This window comes from Centruroides vittatus, unplaced genomic scaffold (genome assembly GCF_030686945.1).
Source record: "Centruroides vittatus isolate TY-2023 unplaced genomic scaffold, ASM3068694v2 contig_1035, whole genome shotgun sequence".
Taxonomy (NCBI): Eukaryota; Metazoa; Arthropoda; class Arachnida; order Scorpiones; family Buthidae; genus Centruroides; species Centruroides vittatus.
In genome coordinates this window covers 329,684-347,604 of record NW_027120673.1, presented here as the reverse complement: position 1 = coordinate 347,604, position 17,921 = coordinate 329,684, and the positions used below count along the sequence as shown (strand labels likewise).

At 28.3% G+C, this 17,921-nt stretch overlaps 1 protein-coding gene across 1 annotated transcript in view; it reads right to left on the bottom strand.

Moving 5' to 3' along the window:
• Window positions 1-1,617: 1,617 nt before the first annotated feature.
• The window catches only part of LOC136969182 (uncharacterized), a 30,185-nt gene continuing 13,881 nt past the window's right edge, over window positions 1,618-17,921 (bottom strand). The window contains exon 3 of the mRNA XM_067263279.1: window positions 1,618-1,921. Coding sequence (XP_067119380.1) covers window positions 1,873-1,921 — 49 coding nt within the window. The 3' untranslated portion in view covers window positions 1,618-1,872. The remainder of the gene's footprint in view (window positions 1,922-17,921) is intronic.

Genomic DNA, 17,921 nt, shown 5'->3' with positions numbered 1-17,921 from the left:
TCTGGTGGGTGATCTGGCTTTGTTGACAATTGGTCCTGAGGTACCTGTTTTATGCATTTTAGCAAAAGCAAACAACCAAGAGACATCGAGGAGGCATATCACTGCACATTTCGAATTTAGTTTTCTGGCGAGGGGGAATGTGTGAATTTGATGACCCATGTTTGTAAGCTGTCTGTATACCCTGCACTGATTAATTCACATTCTGTGTCAATAATGTATTTGTTCAACATCCTCCTGTATGTAGTCTTTTTCAATAATATTAAAGTTCTATACTTATCAGCCTTTAAAATCGCGTTGTTGTTGTCCGCCATCCACTATTAAAATATTTAAATTCGATTGTTTAGCATTTTAATTCTATCAAACATTTTTGACCTGATGCAGATCCTATTGGGATCAAAAATGTTTGTCATAACATATGTATATTAAATTATATTTGTTGGTATATTTTGAAGGTTTTGTTGGTGTTATTTATTAATTAGTGAGCAGAATCAATAGATAGTAATTTAAATTACTGCTAGGAATCAAAAGATGTATTTTCTTATCTACAGTAAGTAGATAAGGAAAGCCTTTCTGTATGAGGCAAACCACTTCTAGGCACTCAGCAGATTTTAGATCTCTCTTTCTCTTACTTGTTCAGTTGAATAAGATTTTCAGATGAGAACTTTTCTCCAGTCTGTCATTTGTAACAGACAAAAACATCAGTAAAAGTACTATTTTGAATTAATATGTGCTGGTTTCAGGTGTTTGTCTTCTTTTACATGAGATATTCTAGTTTTGGATCATAATTGTTTTCGGGAGTTGCAAATTTAAAAAATAATTCATAAAAAGCATTAATTAATACAATAACAGAGTAACAAATATTTTTCTTTGAGCAGCATACAAACAGAAACCTCCAAATATGTGAAAAATATTTGTAACACTGAAACTGTATATTGTTATTTGTTTATTAACAATTAAAATTCCTTAAAATTTGTATTAGTACTGTACAGTACATTAATAATATTGAAGAAAAAGCACAAAGACAAAAGATCAAGCAAGATCTACAAAAATGGGAAATAGAATGGTTAATTGGGAAGAAATGATGGAGAGCCCTGATAAACACCAAGACCTGACAGGAAGATAGGGGAGGATAGAGTTAGTTCATTAATGAAAGAAAATGTCTGAATAGTAAATTTATATATTAAAATTGTAACTAAAACAAGAACACTTCAAAAATTTTATTTTCACATAATAATTCCCAACATGTTTTAATTAACAATTTTCTTTAAGAACTTTAAAATATTACACAAAAATATAGTTATTTAATCACTACAGTTATCATGGTCTATTGGTTTGGAAATATTGCCTTAACAAATTTCAGATAAATCTAAGAAAGAATACATTGCAATATAAATATAGAAGTTTATATAAAATATTTTCATTCTGTTATCATATTTATTATTCTACTGTTCACAAATATCCTGAACATAGCTATTAGATATTTTTTTCATTCAATAACAATGTTTTTTGAATAAATATTATCACGACGTATCAATATGACTAAATACGAAAAAGATATGAAGCAGAAGAGCTGTTAAAATATTTACATTTATTTAATTTTTACTGATGAAACTGCACTAAAATGTCAATTTAAAGATTAAAAATAAAAATAATTTTCATTTATTCTTCACTTTTAAAAACTTTTATATATTATGAACATTACTTTCATGAACTTTCAAATTGTCTTTTCTATTAAAATATTTTCCACACACAACACAATTATAAAGTTTGTGCCAATTCTCATGTGTTATTCTTTGATGTCTCCTTAAATTGCTCCTATCTGTGTATCTGGCATTACATAAATGACAATAAAACAAAACTTTTCTTGTTTTTTCAAAAACATTCCTTCTCTCTCTCAATGTCATATGATATTGCCCAATTCCTGTAATGTAATGTATATTATTATTAATTGCAAAATGTAAATCATATTAATTAACTTAAAATAAATGGCTTAAAAAATTTTATAAATGCTTAATATCAGAAAAAGTTATGAAAATAAAAATTTCATATATATATCTAAAATTTTCATTTATTAAGAGTATATTTTTTAATACAGTGGACCTTCGTTATAGCACTGCTCGCTATACTGCGTACTTGGTTATAGTGCGGGCGATGTTTGCGACACGATAAGCTCAAACACATTTATACAGGTCCGTGCGGCGTTAGTGAGTAGTGCATTTTATTGTTACTGCGTATTAAGTAATTGTGTATGTATTGCGTTCCTGAATGTATTTTGAATAGTGTTTAATTATTGTATGCATGATGAGTAAAAGAAAAGCTTACAGTGTGAAAGAAAAACTTGACATTATTGCTAAAGTAAAGAGATGAACTGTGTTACACCGAGTGGTGCGGTGTAACACGGGTGTTGTTTCCCACCCGACATGTGTGTTATATCGGGGGTCCACTGTATATAAAAAAGAAATTTACAGATAACTAAATTAAATATTATAATTATTATTTTGTTTTCATTTCATTCACAATATTTAAATTTAAATATGGCTTTCAGTTAATGTAAAATTATCAGTTTTTCAAACCATTATTTTATTTATTAAAATAAAACTCAAAAAATTGTGAAGAATTCATAACAGCTAAAACATTATTAGTTTACGAAATAATTTCATTTTTCTTAATTGAAACAAATGTATTTCTATTAAGTTATTTACAGGTATTTATTTTTTCAATGAAATCATGGAGTTTCTGATCAACATTATGAACATTTATTTACTTTATTAATAAAGCATTACAACAAAATTAATTCAAAATTTAAAAAAATTATTAATTAAACAATGTTTGTGTAATTAGAAATACTGATGTAATATTTCTAATTACACAAACATTATAAATCCACATTTCTGGTCTGTTGAGTAAGATGTCAATAGCAGTAGATTAAGCTAATATTTAATATAGATTATTTCTTAAAATGTATTGATGCTATGTAATGTGATTTGATTTAATCAAAAATACTCAGTACTTTTTGAGTAAATAATTTATTAGGTCATATAATTTTTATTGGATAAATATGCAGTTGTTGTAAGAATTTGTTTAAGAACAATCTTAAATTTCGAAGTTCAAGATTTATTTTATATTTTTACATCACTTGTTTATAATAGATTAGTTTAATAACTAAGAAATACAAAATATTTTATTCTATTAAACACTTAATATTGTAGGAGTTGTTTTATATTTACTGTACATTAAATTTTAATCTTAATATTTTTTGTTAAGACTGGTGAACAGTGAAATTCTGTTAACCCAACATCTGTAAGCCAGAAAATCCAATAAACTGGCATGTTGACCTCATCATTGGGGTTATTGAGGTGCTTTACCGTCATCGTCGACAACTTCCGATATAAAGGTTATGGAAACAGAGGAAGACCAAGATGACATGATGATGTGCTAAGTAAAATCAGTTAGATTTTTCTAAAAAGTTTTCCAAAGACATTAGTGCACAGGTTTCATACGAGAAGCAGAAATATTTAGTACATTTGAAATCAATAATTATCACAGAAACAGTTACAGTACATTATAGTTCATGTATTTTGATAATTAAAGTATATCTATATTTATATGCAATAAAAGTGTACAAAGCACATAGTAAGAATAGTGTTCTTGTTTTAAGCCAATGAAGAATAGGAATAGCCTGGAAAAATTGAAATGGCATGTTAAACAATCATAAAAGATAGATTTTTACAGTTTTACATGCAAAGATATGTAAAATTGTGTCCAGGAGATTGAAAAAACTTCCACCATCTAATAAGGTGGCATATTCAATAATCCAGCACCACGTTGGTTTCAACGATGCTGGGTTAATGGAATTTCACTGTATTGACTTTAGTAGGAAACAAGTAGGAAGTTTTTTTTCCTGTTTTCGATTTGCTACAGCAAATCGAAAACAGGAAAAAAAAACATTTAAGGATTCATTGTTTATTGTGATAATACATTTTTCATAATGATTCATATTTCACCTTCAGGTCCAAACAAAAAAGTTCAAAGAGCAAAATATATCAAATGGTGCAGTTTTAAATTCTAATCATTCTATAAGACATTCTAATAAGTTTTAAAATTCATATCAGCTAAATAACATAAATTTTAATGAGAAAATTAAATGTAAAATAATAAAATAATTATTTATTTGGCATAGGCTACCGATAACATAAAATATAAATAAAATAAACTGTAATCTTTCCTAGAATAAGAATGGAACCAATGTTCATTAATCTACAAACAATACACAAAGGAAAATAGTTCCATGTTCATTATATAGAACATTATATATAACATATATTAGAAAATTGTATATTTAAACTGTTATAATCTATTCAAAATTTCCAATTTTTGCAAAAAAATATTAGATTATGATGATAAAAAAAAACAGTTCAAATTTTTTAGTTAAGGCAGAAGAGTGATACACATTTAAGATCCAGTACATCAGCTCAATTCTCATTCTGGAAAATACTATAAATAATTTTAACTATTAAGTTTTTTTGGGTGTAAAGAAAATAAACATTAAATCAATAATATTTAACTTTCCACATTATAATGTGGCATGAAAGTAAAATTATAACATTATCACTTTTCACATGTGAAAACATCGATATATCTTCAAATGTGAGTTTGTTGAAAACATTTGTTTTTATTAAATCAATGTTATACTGCTAGATTTTCTAGTTTGGTGAGTGTTTTTTGACATCAATAATCAGATCTAGGGTCTAAATCATTTTTTTCATATTTCTTATTCATACTGATTAATATTAGTTCTTGGGTTTGATCTGCTGTTTTTAAAAGAAATGTTTTTTAAATCTGATAAAAACAATATATCTGCCTGTTTCCATTTGGCAACTGTTTCTTGTTCAGAATCGACTGCTCTACCAAAACCATATTCCAATTCCTGTTTGATAGTCTTTTATGCTCTTTTAATATCTCAATTATGCTCCAAAACTGGAATATCTCGTGTAAATGAAGGCAAACACTGAAACCAACATAAATTAACTCATTATTTATAATAGTACTGTACATTTACTAATGTTTTCATCTGTTTGTAACAGATATCTTCATGTACAATACATATAATGAGGAACGAAACAAACTTGCTTATTTAGTTCTGCATTATATATATTGTACCTGAAGATCCCTGTTTCAGACGAAAATGTTAGTAAAAGTACTATTTTGAGTTAATATGTGCTGGTTTCAGATGATTGTCTTTGTTTAGTTTTAATTTCTTGCTGAATAACCTATTTGTGCTTTCAATATACTATCTGGGTATTGGAAGCACATAATAGTGGTATATTTAGATGACATCAATTTTTAAATTTATTAGAATATTATCATTTAATATATTTTGGTGTTAATCTGAAAATGAGATATGAATCAGCTTGAAAAACTTTTTATCTCAATAAATATTTTTCAAGCTCCTTAAATGTTTGTTAGCATTTTTGTTTTTGGATTTGTAATTAAACTACATATCTCTGTATGCTGTTATATTCATAAAATTAATTTCAGTAATATTTAATATAAACCAAATAACTTGTTATACATAAAAAATTAACACATGAAAAATTTGTCAAAACCTATATTAAAAGTTAAAACTTCCTTGTGAATTTATCAATAATAATCTCATATGATGAATTCATTTGTTTCTTTCTAACTGATATCATATATTTTTTAATTGGTAAATAAATGATTTTATTATCCACAACAATCAAGTTAAAAATATAAGTTAAAAAAATTGTCATTTTCAAATCATTGTTAAATTTTCTATATCTAAACTTAAGGGTATTACAGAACAAATATTAATGCAAAAATTAATAGCAAAAACACACTACTTATACTTACTCCAGCATTTGAATCTTAATATAAACAAAAACGTTTTCAGCTACATTTAGGAATCTTTGTCAGGTAAAAGCCCCTTTCTATAAATCGAATAACTTACAAAACTTTCAAAAACGGAACATTCCACGAAGGTCAAAAATTTTTAATTATTCATATGGAATCAGTGTGGTTTTAAAATTATAAATGATTAAAATACAAAGATACATATATAGATCAAAATATTACAAATGTTGGTGAGTATACCAGTTTTATAATGCTAGCTCCCTCCCATTCTACCACTGATCCTTTGTATTGCACCCTTCTAGACAAAGCTGTACAATACTGCCCTTTTCCAATATTGTGTGTGTTCTTTAAGATGTTTATTAAGGTTTTTGTTTGTGATCTCTATGTACTCTTTCTCCAAATCCAATTTAGGGATGAATTTGGAAAAAGTTGACATTTATAGTAGTAACCTTATATGAACTGTAAGGATACCACAGTGTTACCCACAGCATGGAAATATATGGTTGAAATGAACTTATTGGAGAATAGTGGATAATGCCCAAATAATCAAGAATGTAATTTTTTTTTTTATTGTATCATATTTTATTATTTTAAATTTTATATAAACTCTGTTTATATTACTGTAATGTTTTCTTTGGATTCAAATAGCTCATTATTCTAAAGAATTTTGTATTTCAAATGAATTCTTAACTGTTCTATTCAAAAAGGAACAGTTATCAATGTTCCATGAATTTTTAAAAACCTAAAGATGGCCTATAGAACAGATTGAAAATGTTTGTTGAAGTTAATAAATAATTCTCAGTGAGATAAGGTGTTGTTGTGGAAATTAAAAATATATATGTGTACTTCATCCTTGGATTTAAAAATTTTTAAACCTCTTTATTCATGTTGCTTCCTTTGTTGTTTGATCAGTTTATTATTATTTACTGATTATACTTCATTTCTCTCCATGAATTTCTTGTTTTAATTGTAAGTTTATTTTTAATACCCGATTTCCTGTAATAAAGCCGACTAGGGTGATATTGTTCATTTTTAGTGAGCAATTATTGGAGTAAAAAATTTTGAAATTTTAAGAAGAAAAAAAGCATGATCCCAAAAAAGATGTAAAGCTAACATAATACCTAAAGTAAAACTAGTTAAATCAAAATATAATGACAAATACATAAAAATAATTTGAATGAAATACTTGAATTACCTTAATTAACTTTGTAAATTTTGATGATTCTCAATATTTCTAATATAGAACTTAGATAATGATATAGGCCAGTATTCATTTTCCTGCCTTTGATATTGGAAAATATTGTATCAATAGTTGAGTATTCAATAATATCAAACATGTTTTACCAAATCTTTCACTCTTTTTCTAGCAGTTTCTTTAATTGAACTGTAATTTGCTATCCATTTACATATTTATTAATTAATCGTGTTTTAAAAAAACTTTATCTATTTCCGTATTTATTCAATGATTGTAATTTAAAAGAAATTTTTTGTAAAAACAATGACGTCATAAGAATGAAACGAACTTTGAATATGTGTTAACTGATGTTCCAATGTTATAGAACCTGAAGAAGGTCATTCAAAATAGCTGAAAGCATTTGTTCTCTTATCTAATCAATTAAAGAAACTGCTAGATAAAGAGTGAAAGGTTTTGTAAAACTTATTTAAAGAAGTTCTAGCTTTCCGTGCATAGAATATCAAACACCATTAGTACATAAGTATTTAAGTCAACCAGTGCAGTTTACTTCACAATAGATATTACATAAAAAACAATATTAAAAGTTTTTTATTCATCTTTTATTTACCCAATGTTTAATAATATCTTTATTTTTTTCCTAAATTACTCTCATAAAAATAAAAATATTTCTCATATCCTATATTTGGCATTGTATGCAAGTATAAAAATTAAAAAAATATATATTTAAGCTTTCATCATTGCTTATTATTTTTTCAACTTTATCTGTAAACCATTAAGAAATTAGAAAATATGTCTACATTTGATAGATATGGACAAAAGATATGTATTTTAGTGGATATACATTGGTTCAATATGTTCATGGAAATCATAATAATATGGTAACAGAAAAAATGAGAAGAGAACCATAAAAGTTTAGAAAAGTTCATGATTAAAAAAGGTTAGGAATGGCTGCTAAACTAACAGATTTCCAACAACAATTTAGTTCATATTTTGCAGTCAACCTGTTATATAGACAGCACTGATATGAATATGCTATTTTAAAATTGTATTATCCCCAGAGTTACCAACTTCCAGATAATAAATTTGAAATCGGAAAAATTTCTTCCTTCCTCTGATGATGATAAGATAGCAGGATGGACAAACTAGTTAAGGTGTCAGCCTACTAATCTGGAGATCCAGGAGTAAATCCAGACCTGAGTTGAAAAACAAAAACAGAAATTTTTCAGGGGTGGTCCATTCTGGATATGTCAAACCCTATCCCTCACCATCTGCTGCCACCATTATGGATCTGGTGGCAATGGGTATGATAAAACAGTATCCACAGGCAGAAATAAAAAAAAAACTAATGGGAATGAAAATAATTTAGATTACACTTAGTGATATAAAGTTTTGTACTAGCTGTCCTTACTAGACAGAACAGCATGCACAGGACATGTAACCCAGTTTGTAAGATGATGGAAGAGAGATAGGAAAGTAGTCATTGTCAAAACTTGTTAATAGGTAAACTAAAAGTGGTGTGCAAAAATAGCTTTCTAGTAAGAAAATCTTGCCAATATGCAACTTTTAAGCCAAACTATTTTACACCAAAATGTGTAGGGTTTTACCAGTGTATAAGAATATCTTGCTTTTAAGCAAATCCTGCTATCACCCACTATGGCACTCAGCCAGCTATTGCTTTATCCTAATATGGTATATATACATCTATAAACATCTGTGTGATTATAGGCCATGGTCATAGCAGTCATCTCTAGTAAGCACCATAAGTAATCATGGATTGTTATATATAAATTAAATATGTCTGATAGCAAAAGGTCAGACAGCAGTCCAGGTAGCATAACAGGCAATTCATCTGCACATTAAGCAGGAGTTGCAGGTTCGAATCCCACTCCAGGCCAATTCTTTTCTTCCAGAATATTCAAAATTATTTAATAAATATTAAATTTAATAAAAGACAGCACCTAATACCTATCTTTAATACTAAATTACTTAGAATTTAATTATTAATAATAGTGGTAAAGTAGCCCAGATTCAATATAGCAACTGTTTGGTTTATTATTAAGATAATTTTCATCCTGTTCCAAGTAATCCCCTCTCACTGCAATGCACTTATGCTTTTTCCAGTCCTCAAAACATGCTTTAAAATTGTTTTTTGTAAAACCCCTTCAGAACTCAGTGAATTTTGTTTTATGGCATTAATCAATACAAACCATGATTACAAAACAGAAATTTTAGTCAAAAAAACAGGAAAAAGTCACAGTGCCATATCAGGTGAATATAGAGCTTGTGGAACTGTATTTGTTAAACTTTTGGCAAGAAATTCACAAACAACAAGAGTGTTGTGAGCAGGTGCATCATCATGACACAAAATCCATGAGTTTTCTTGCCACAAATTAGGTTGTTTTCTGAAAATAGCTTCACACAAATGACACAAAATTCTCAAATAATAATCTTTGTTTAGCCAGACAGAAGGATTTCAACACACACAACACCAGGACAATTGAAGAAAACAGTGAACATGACTTTGATTTTTGACTGACTTTGATGTGGTCTTTTTAGTTTTTCTTCATCTTTTGAGCACTATTTACATGATTGTCGTGCTGTTTTGGTGTCAAAACAGCCCGACAATCTTATATCCATGTTTCATCAACCAAAATGATACATTTTAAGAATGATTCACCTTGAGAAAACATTTCCTCAGCCATTTGAACATGTTCTTGAAAAAAACTCAATGTTTTTGGGACAACTCAAGAAGTGACAAGTTGCAAGCCCAAATGATCTTTTTAAAATTTCTTAACAAGATCCAAATGATACCAGAACATGTTCAACAATATTCCTAATTGTTAAATGATGATAATTGAGCACCAAATCTCTGTCTTGAGCAACATGTTTTTCATCAGTTAAAATGGACAGTTTACCAAAGCATGGTTCATCTTTGACACATTCTCTGCATTCCTTGAACATCTTGTACCACTTGAAAACTCTTATTTTTGATAGACTATCATCACCAAAGGCTTTTACAATATTTTCAACATTTTTGTAGCAATAATTCCATTGTGAAAACAAAATTTAATGCACATTCCTTGCTCAATTATACTTTACATTTTGAAAAATTGCTGGCACAAAAACATGTGAGGTACAGATTGCTGCTGGATGTCAATGAAAGTTGTACCAAACGATGAAAAAATGATGACAGTGTCCTCTTGCATCACACAGTTTAAATCAAGGATAGGCAACCTTTTTCTATGTAAGACAAAACTGTAGCACAACAAAAGCCGTATTCCAAAACTTTTAAACTAACATGGGCTGCGTACAAGAGAAAAGAGGGAAAAAATGCCAGTAAATCACAATTATTTATTCATATATAATTATAAATTAGCATAGCTATACTTAATTTAGCTTCCGTAAATGTAATATAACGGAAATATTTGGTTAAATATTAGTTACTGCTAGTTTTAAATTAGTTTTGATGTGTCTGTTAGCCGGTTTCTTGTTTTAATTTTTACTAAATTCATTGCAGAAAAACTATTCACATACATAAGTTGTAGAAAATAACATTTGAATTTTTGCTGCATACTTTCTTAAGCTGGGAAATTGATATATTTATTCAAATTTTATGCGATGTGGCCACAAAAATTATTAGTACAGGCTGCGGGGTGCCATCCCTGGTTTAAATGATGCATCCCCAATATTTTTTTATCACAAGTATATATATCTACTTTGGAAGAAAACCAGCATAACTCAAAAAAGTGTGATTTTTCGGTTATGTTATAATCAAAATGAAAATGTAGTAAATTTTAGAGTAGGTTTTGATAATTCAACACTGACATAACTGCTCCCTAGTGGGGGAATACACAAGTTACTTTTGTGACACTCTTCCACATAAAAATTTACTACATTTTTGTTTTGATTGACATAACCGAAAAATTGCACTTTTTTGAGTTATGCTGGTTTTCTTCCAAAAGTAGCGATATGCCATTCGGTACCACCTGCCACACTTTAAAATTTTCTACTCTTTTGAGTCATTTGTTAGTTCTCAATGATTTTTTAGCAGCCTCAGTATGAGTACCCTGCTCTATATACTTATTAATTTCCTTGGCAATCATTTCTTCCATAGAATCATCAAAAAAATACTCAAAAAACTGAAGTACATCATCCCTACTAAAAGTAAGAATTCCAGGAGTTTCACTACAGCTAAAGGAAACAACAATTTTACAAGAATTGCTTTCAGAGGTGCTTATAGAGAAACATTATTTACTGTGTTTTCTTCAACCCATTTCCTGGCAGCCTCGATATCACAATCATCAGAAGATTCTGATGATTCACTATCACTAATACCAATAGATAATTTTTCCCTTTTCTCAATCACTACCTGAATTAGTTATAAGTGAAGTTCACATTTTCCAGGTAGTAAATGAGATTGAGTTAAGTGAACTTCACTTTTTTCTAAATCACTAAAACAGTCAATATTATAATCTATCAACAATTTATAAAATTATAACTTCCCACAAACTCTAATTTATTTGAAAGAAAAACTATCAGAAACAAGTTAGAGATGCTTTCAGATTGCAAAACAAAACTAAATTGTCCCACAAAAATCAGCTAAATGATTTCTGTAACTTAAAGCCATCTATTGAAGAAATAGTAAAATAAACATAACAACATTTATTTCACTTTTTTAATGTTATATATTTATTTTAATGTTTATGATGTTGTATGTTTATTTTAATATCACTGACAATAAAATAAAAATTTCTAGAGCATTTTTCATACTAAGCATATGACATATGCCAAGAAAGCAATCACTGTGCATGGACATACGGGATGTGACAGTGTCTGAAAAAGGGTCAATCTGTAATACGTAGAGCACAATAATGATTTTAATTGATTAATATTTTTATTGACAAAATGGAATACATTTATTTGAATGTGAGTGCTCACTCAAAATAAAATACACCAACATAAGCAAGATATTTGTTATAAATGTTTTTAGCCTACCTCTAAGACCTTAAGATAGTTCTTTCAAAATCAATTCTTTCTAACAGTAGCATTCTAGAATAGAATATATAGATCAAGGATGGGAAACCTTTTTCTACATAAGGGTCATATTTAAAACTTTCAAACTGATGCAGGCCACACACCAGAGAAAAAAGAAAACAAACAAAATGCAGGTAAATCACAATTATTTAGTTATATATGATTATAAATTAACAAAGGTACAATTAATGTGACTTCTGGAACTAATGTGAATGTAATATATCTGAAATATTTATTTGAATATTAATCACTGCTAGTTTTAAATTATTTTTGAGATGCAAGTCTGTTAGCTGATTCCTTGTTTTACTCTTTACTAAATTCATTACAGGAAAAAACTGTTCACATACGTAAGTTGTATAAAACAACCATTGAATTTTTGTTGCATACTTCCTTAAGTTGGGAAATTGATTTTCTTTGATAAAAGTTTTATAAAATCTATCAAATTTTTCCTTCAAAAGTATCTTTCAAATCAAAATTACTTTGCAAATCTATTGTCTCCAATTGAAGTTCATTTGATACATTTTCTATATTAACTGAAAAAAGCACTGTAAACATCAGTATTTCATTTTCTCGGCTAAGGAATGGTATAATAGCTATAGATTGAATAGTATATAATTTGTAAAGAAACCAAAAACTAAATACAATAATAGAAAATGTTTTAAAAATTTTACAACTCTACATGAAGTGTTAAGTGAAGTTAGGTTAAACAACTGGACAAGAATGAAGTGGGCTCTTGGTATGACTACAGACCACTTGATGTTGATATTTTAAATTTTTATTTTATTTTATATATATATATATATTTTAAAAACATTTTGTGCAACACAAACCACACAAAGAACTAATGTGGGCTCTGAGTTGTCCATTCTAGTGTAGATGAATCTCCAAGGCATTCAAATTGTGATTGTGTGATTGTGTGATTGTGAGGTTTACCAACCCAGAAAGAGGGAGTTAGTTAAACTTACATCAGGCTGTATGAGGGGTTTAGGATTGTAAGTGGGTAGTGGAATTGGAGATACTGACATAACCACCTTTACAAATTAAACTCGTTCATTTTATATAAGATAGGCTTACACTTGATTATGCAGTTAATACATACAGGAAGTCCTTGTTAGGTCAATATTCAAGGGACAAAATAATCAAAACTTTGATTTATAGAGTTTTGAATTATCTAAAATTTACATATTTCTGTATAATATTTTAAATGTCATGTAACTGATGTAAGTTACCGTATTTACTCAGGTATAAGATGATCTCGCATATAGGACGAGGTGTGACTTTAAAGATAAAAATAAAGAAAATTAGATTTATTAACACAATTCTAATTTTATTTCGTTTAATCACACACAAAATATTATCAAATGCATGTATTTTCCCACAAAAATTACTAGCATTTTAAACTTTAAGGAAAAATCTTGTAAAATCAACAATATAATTTGTTCATGTAAAGCTTTGCAATCGGAAACCTTTTTTCCAATTCTTAACAGTCTAATCCACTCTCTCTTGATTACACTTACGAGTTTGTCTGAATTCTGATTTCCAAATAATCATCTGTTTTCATGTGGAAATAGATTAAAACTTATACTGGGCTCCCGTTTGATTTTGGAATTTCATTTGTTTGCTTTGTTAAGTTACAGCAACACAACACTTGGACAATATGCCTCGGGTCATGCCTTCCAGGGAGGTCTTTTTAAGGGAAACTGATCCCTACTCAGGCATTACAGATGTGGAGAAAACCCAGAAAACTCAACGTGGCCAGCCCGTCCTGGCGAAGTGCAAACCCATGATTGAACTCCTGATGTTCAGGGAACAGAACTGCCACTGATGAGCCAATTTTGGAATTTCAATTTGGAATTGAATTAAAAAGCTTTGCTTTTCATATTGATATTCACCTTTACTCCTGACAATACATGAGAACGATTCAAACTATCCAGATAAAATAGTTTTGTTTTTAAACACCAGAGAGCGAGCATCCAGTAAAAAATGTGAAACAGTTCACAAAAATTATTGCAAAAACGCAAAGAATCCTTTGCTCGCATGTATAGGACGACCTAGGTTTTTTAAGCAGTGAAAAATTAATAACAACCTTGTCTTAAATGCGAGTAAATATGGTTACATATATAGAATGTTATTTAATTAATAATTAATAATATAAATGAACTACAGGTAAACAGCACACAGCACATGTCCGGTAAGAACCTCACAGGTCACCAGATAGGTTTTATAAAAAGTAGAAATTCTTTGAAATGTAACCCAAATTATTTTTAAAGTGGCTCAAAAAGTAGTAAGTTGCCCAAATGTAGTAACCTAGAGCCTACAAATATGCCAATCTTGAAATCCCAAAAATCAGCCTTATTTTATGAGATAAGAGAAAAAAGTACTCATATGTAAAGTGATACCTGAAAATGTCTTTACTGTAAAAGCAATGCCATATTGACCAGATTAGAGTTGTTCTTGTTCTATTGTTCTCTTATAGTATGGAAGCACTTAAATCTAAACAAATGAATTAACATATGCATATCACAGTTTGGACAGAATTTTCACTTCAAATTTCAAAGTAGCCATATTTTGAACTAACCAAATTTATTAATGCGTAAATCTCTATATTCCCGGCTGTGACAAAAATACAGTTACAAACTAACAGGATTTTGAACTATCTGAGTTTGAATTAATAACAATTTCTTGTAATAAACATTTAATTAATATGTGATCATTTAATTATGTAATCATTATTTGTTAAACAAAAATAGAAAATTAAGATTTTAATAAGGACAAAAGTCAACTGTAAATAGTACTATATCATAGTAAAAACAACATATTCAGGGATGATGGCAAGCATGCCCAAAATGGCATGTCAGAAGAAATGACTGCCATGTAACATATTACATTCATTTACTTTTACTATATAAATAAAAATGATTTAATTCAAGTTTTTTATTATGACTTTATTTTAGCTCAATATATAGCTCAATGCTATATAGCTTCATTTAGCTCAATGTATCATCATCCTTCTTTCAGTCAGTTTTTTATACTAAATAGTGGTAAGTAAATAAATAAATTTTAATATTTTTAAAAAATTTCAAATAACCAAGCTAGCATCTGCATTTTTTATAAGTAATTTTTCTTCTTCTTCTTTATCAGTCTTACCAATCTTAAATGATGAAGGAAAAAAAAATAATAAAAAAATCTACATAATTTCTGTTGAATTTACAACTATAGATCTGCATATAAGTTAGTTATTATACCAAGAACAATTTGTTAAAAAATTCAAAGTTTTTGTTTCCATATATCATCAATGAATTTGATTATTGAATTTGATATTTAATAAAAATAATAATAATTATTTTTATTAAATAAGACTGCAAAAATAGATAGATGAAAAACAAAACTAATGCAAAAATTTTACTTTCATTTTAATGTAAATGCTTTTGTTTTGATGAAATGAATTTCAGTGTATATATCACAAAGTAATCTTCTTACAAAACATAACTGTAATATTTTCAAATAAGAAAACACTAAATTCATTTTAACTAAAAACCAAAATCAATAACAATATGATGTAACTAATTTTAAAATAACTATCTTTCTGAATCAGAAAACCTGCTTTTAAGAGGTGAAGTGAAATTTAAGACAATAATTAATTTTGATATATCAGAAAAACTAAAAATCTTATTATTAAAGTCTAAAAACATTTCTTTGAAGTACAGATATAATCAAATTACTTTTTTATTCATAAAATTTAACCAACAATAATAATAGGTTGTGTGTCTTAGTTGCCTTCTATACAGTTATCTTTTTATAATAATAGTATTTTTCTAATATAATTGTTTTTCTGTACACACAAGTGTCTTAATAAGATAATATAAAGTAATAAATTAGATGTTGTACTTAGTACAATGTTGATCATAACTGTAACAAGGAGACTGCCAGATATCGTCCTCTCCAATTCAAACGATACTTGACGAGCACGTAGCCCTAAACACAAATAGTTCTTTGTCCAAATAATAAGTCCACTTCTCATGCGTTTCTGAAAAACGTGCCTCTGAAAATTGAATGTTCAGCTTATAAGTCTGGAAGTTCTTCGTATCATAAGAATGGCAGTAGCTGAGTGGATAAGGTTGTGGATACTGGAACTACTTGATATGGGCTCAATTCTAGGTAATTTCAGTTTTTTCTTTTCTTTTTTTTTAAATAAAAATATGTAACACAGTTATTTTATTATTTTAGCATATTACAGTAGAGCATCGATTATCCGACCCCCGATTAACCGACTTATCGGTTAACTGACTGCGTTCTAGTCGGCAAATTCAAATTTCTGCTAGTGATGTGGCGCTACAATATTTGGTTATGTCTTGGCTACTTTAATATTATTTTTGTTAAATTTTTGCATGTTTTAGCTGGCAGCACTGGCTCGACCCTGAAAGGGAGGCTAGTATTTAAACCAGGTCTAATACACTATACTAATAATGTATTTTTTCATACTTTTCGGTTATCCGACTTTTCAGTTATCCGACCAACCCCAGTCCCCAATTGAGTCGGATAATTGATGCTCTACTGTATTAGTATTATTATTACTATTCTTATTCCTCACATTTAGAGCTTATAAAATGAGGTTAAAAATTGTGACATCATTTCCTGTTTAGAAAAAAAGAAGTTTCTGATTTAGATTTAACTCTTGTATGTCATTAAATAAAATTTTTTATTTCTTCATATTTATTTTCAGATATTTTAGCTCATGGTTACATACTCTGTCAACACAAGCAAATAAGATCAGACGTTACTTCATGGACAAAAAAGACAAGTCCCTGATATGAAAATAATAGAAAAATTTTGCGATTATGCTATCCTAATTGTTAATGTTATGGATATATCATGCGCTTATGTTTGTTACACTTCAAATAAAACAATACTACTATATCTGAAGCTTATGTGAGAAATAAGAATAGTAATAATAAATTAATAATGCTAATAATATGGTAAAATAATAAAATAAATATGCAACACATTAAAATAAACGAAACTTGCAAAGGATGAACCCATATCATGTACGTCCAGCATCTATAACCTTATCCACTTGGCTGCTGCCATTCTTACAATGTGTGGAACTTCCAGACTTATAAGCTGAACACTCAATTTTTAGAGGCCCTATGGAAATGCTTGAGAACTAGGTCCTATTATTTGGACAATCAACTATTTGTGTTTAGGGCTATATGCTTGCCAAGTTTTGTTTGAATCAGAGAGGACAACATCTGGCTGTCTCCTTGTAAGAGTAACATCAATGTGATGGCTAAATGGGAATCTAGGCCGTCAGGTTATCTAAAAAGAAGCAAACTAGATCAGGGTAAAAATGCACCGTAAATTAATTTAAAAACTTCTAAATATTTGTATTAATAAAACCAGATGATCTGTGAATTATTGAACTCTAATAAAGCTAAGTTCAGCAGATTGTCTAGTTTTAATGAAAGTAATTAGGTTGGTGAAGTTCTTTGCACACAATGTATATATTTGTATTAATATGCTACTAATCATAATATTTTACATTGTCTATTGAGTTTATTCCACTACAATTAATTTAGCAAAGACAATTAAAAATATAATAATAATAATTTATAGATTAAAATAATAACATACCATCTTCAATCATTAATTACAATGAAGACATCTTATATATTTGTATTACATCATATCCATAATATATATATTTAAGACTGATAGTCTGACATTTAAATTGAAATTACAATGCATTATCTTCAATATTCTTTTTTTCCCTCTTTACAAATATTATTGAATACTTCAGAGAATGTTGCAAAAGCATTTCTTG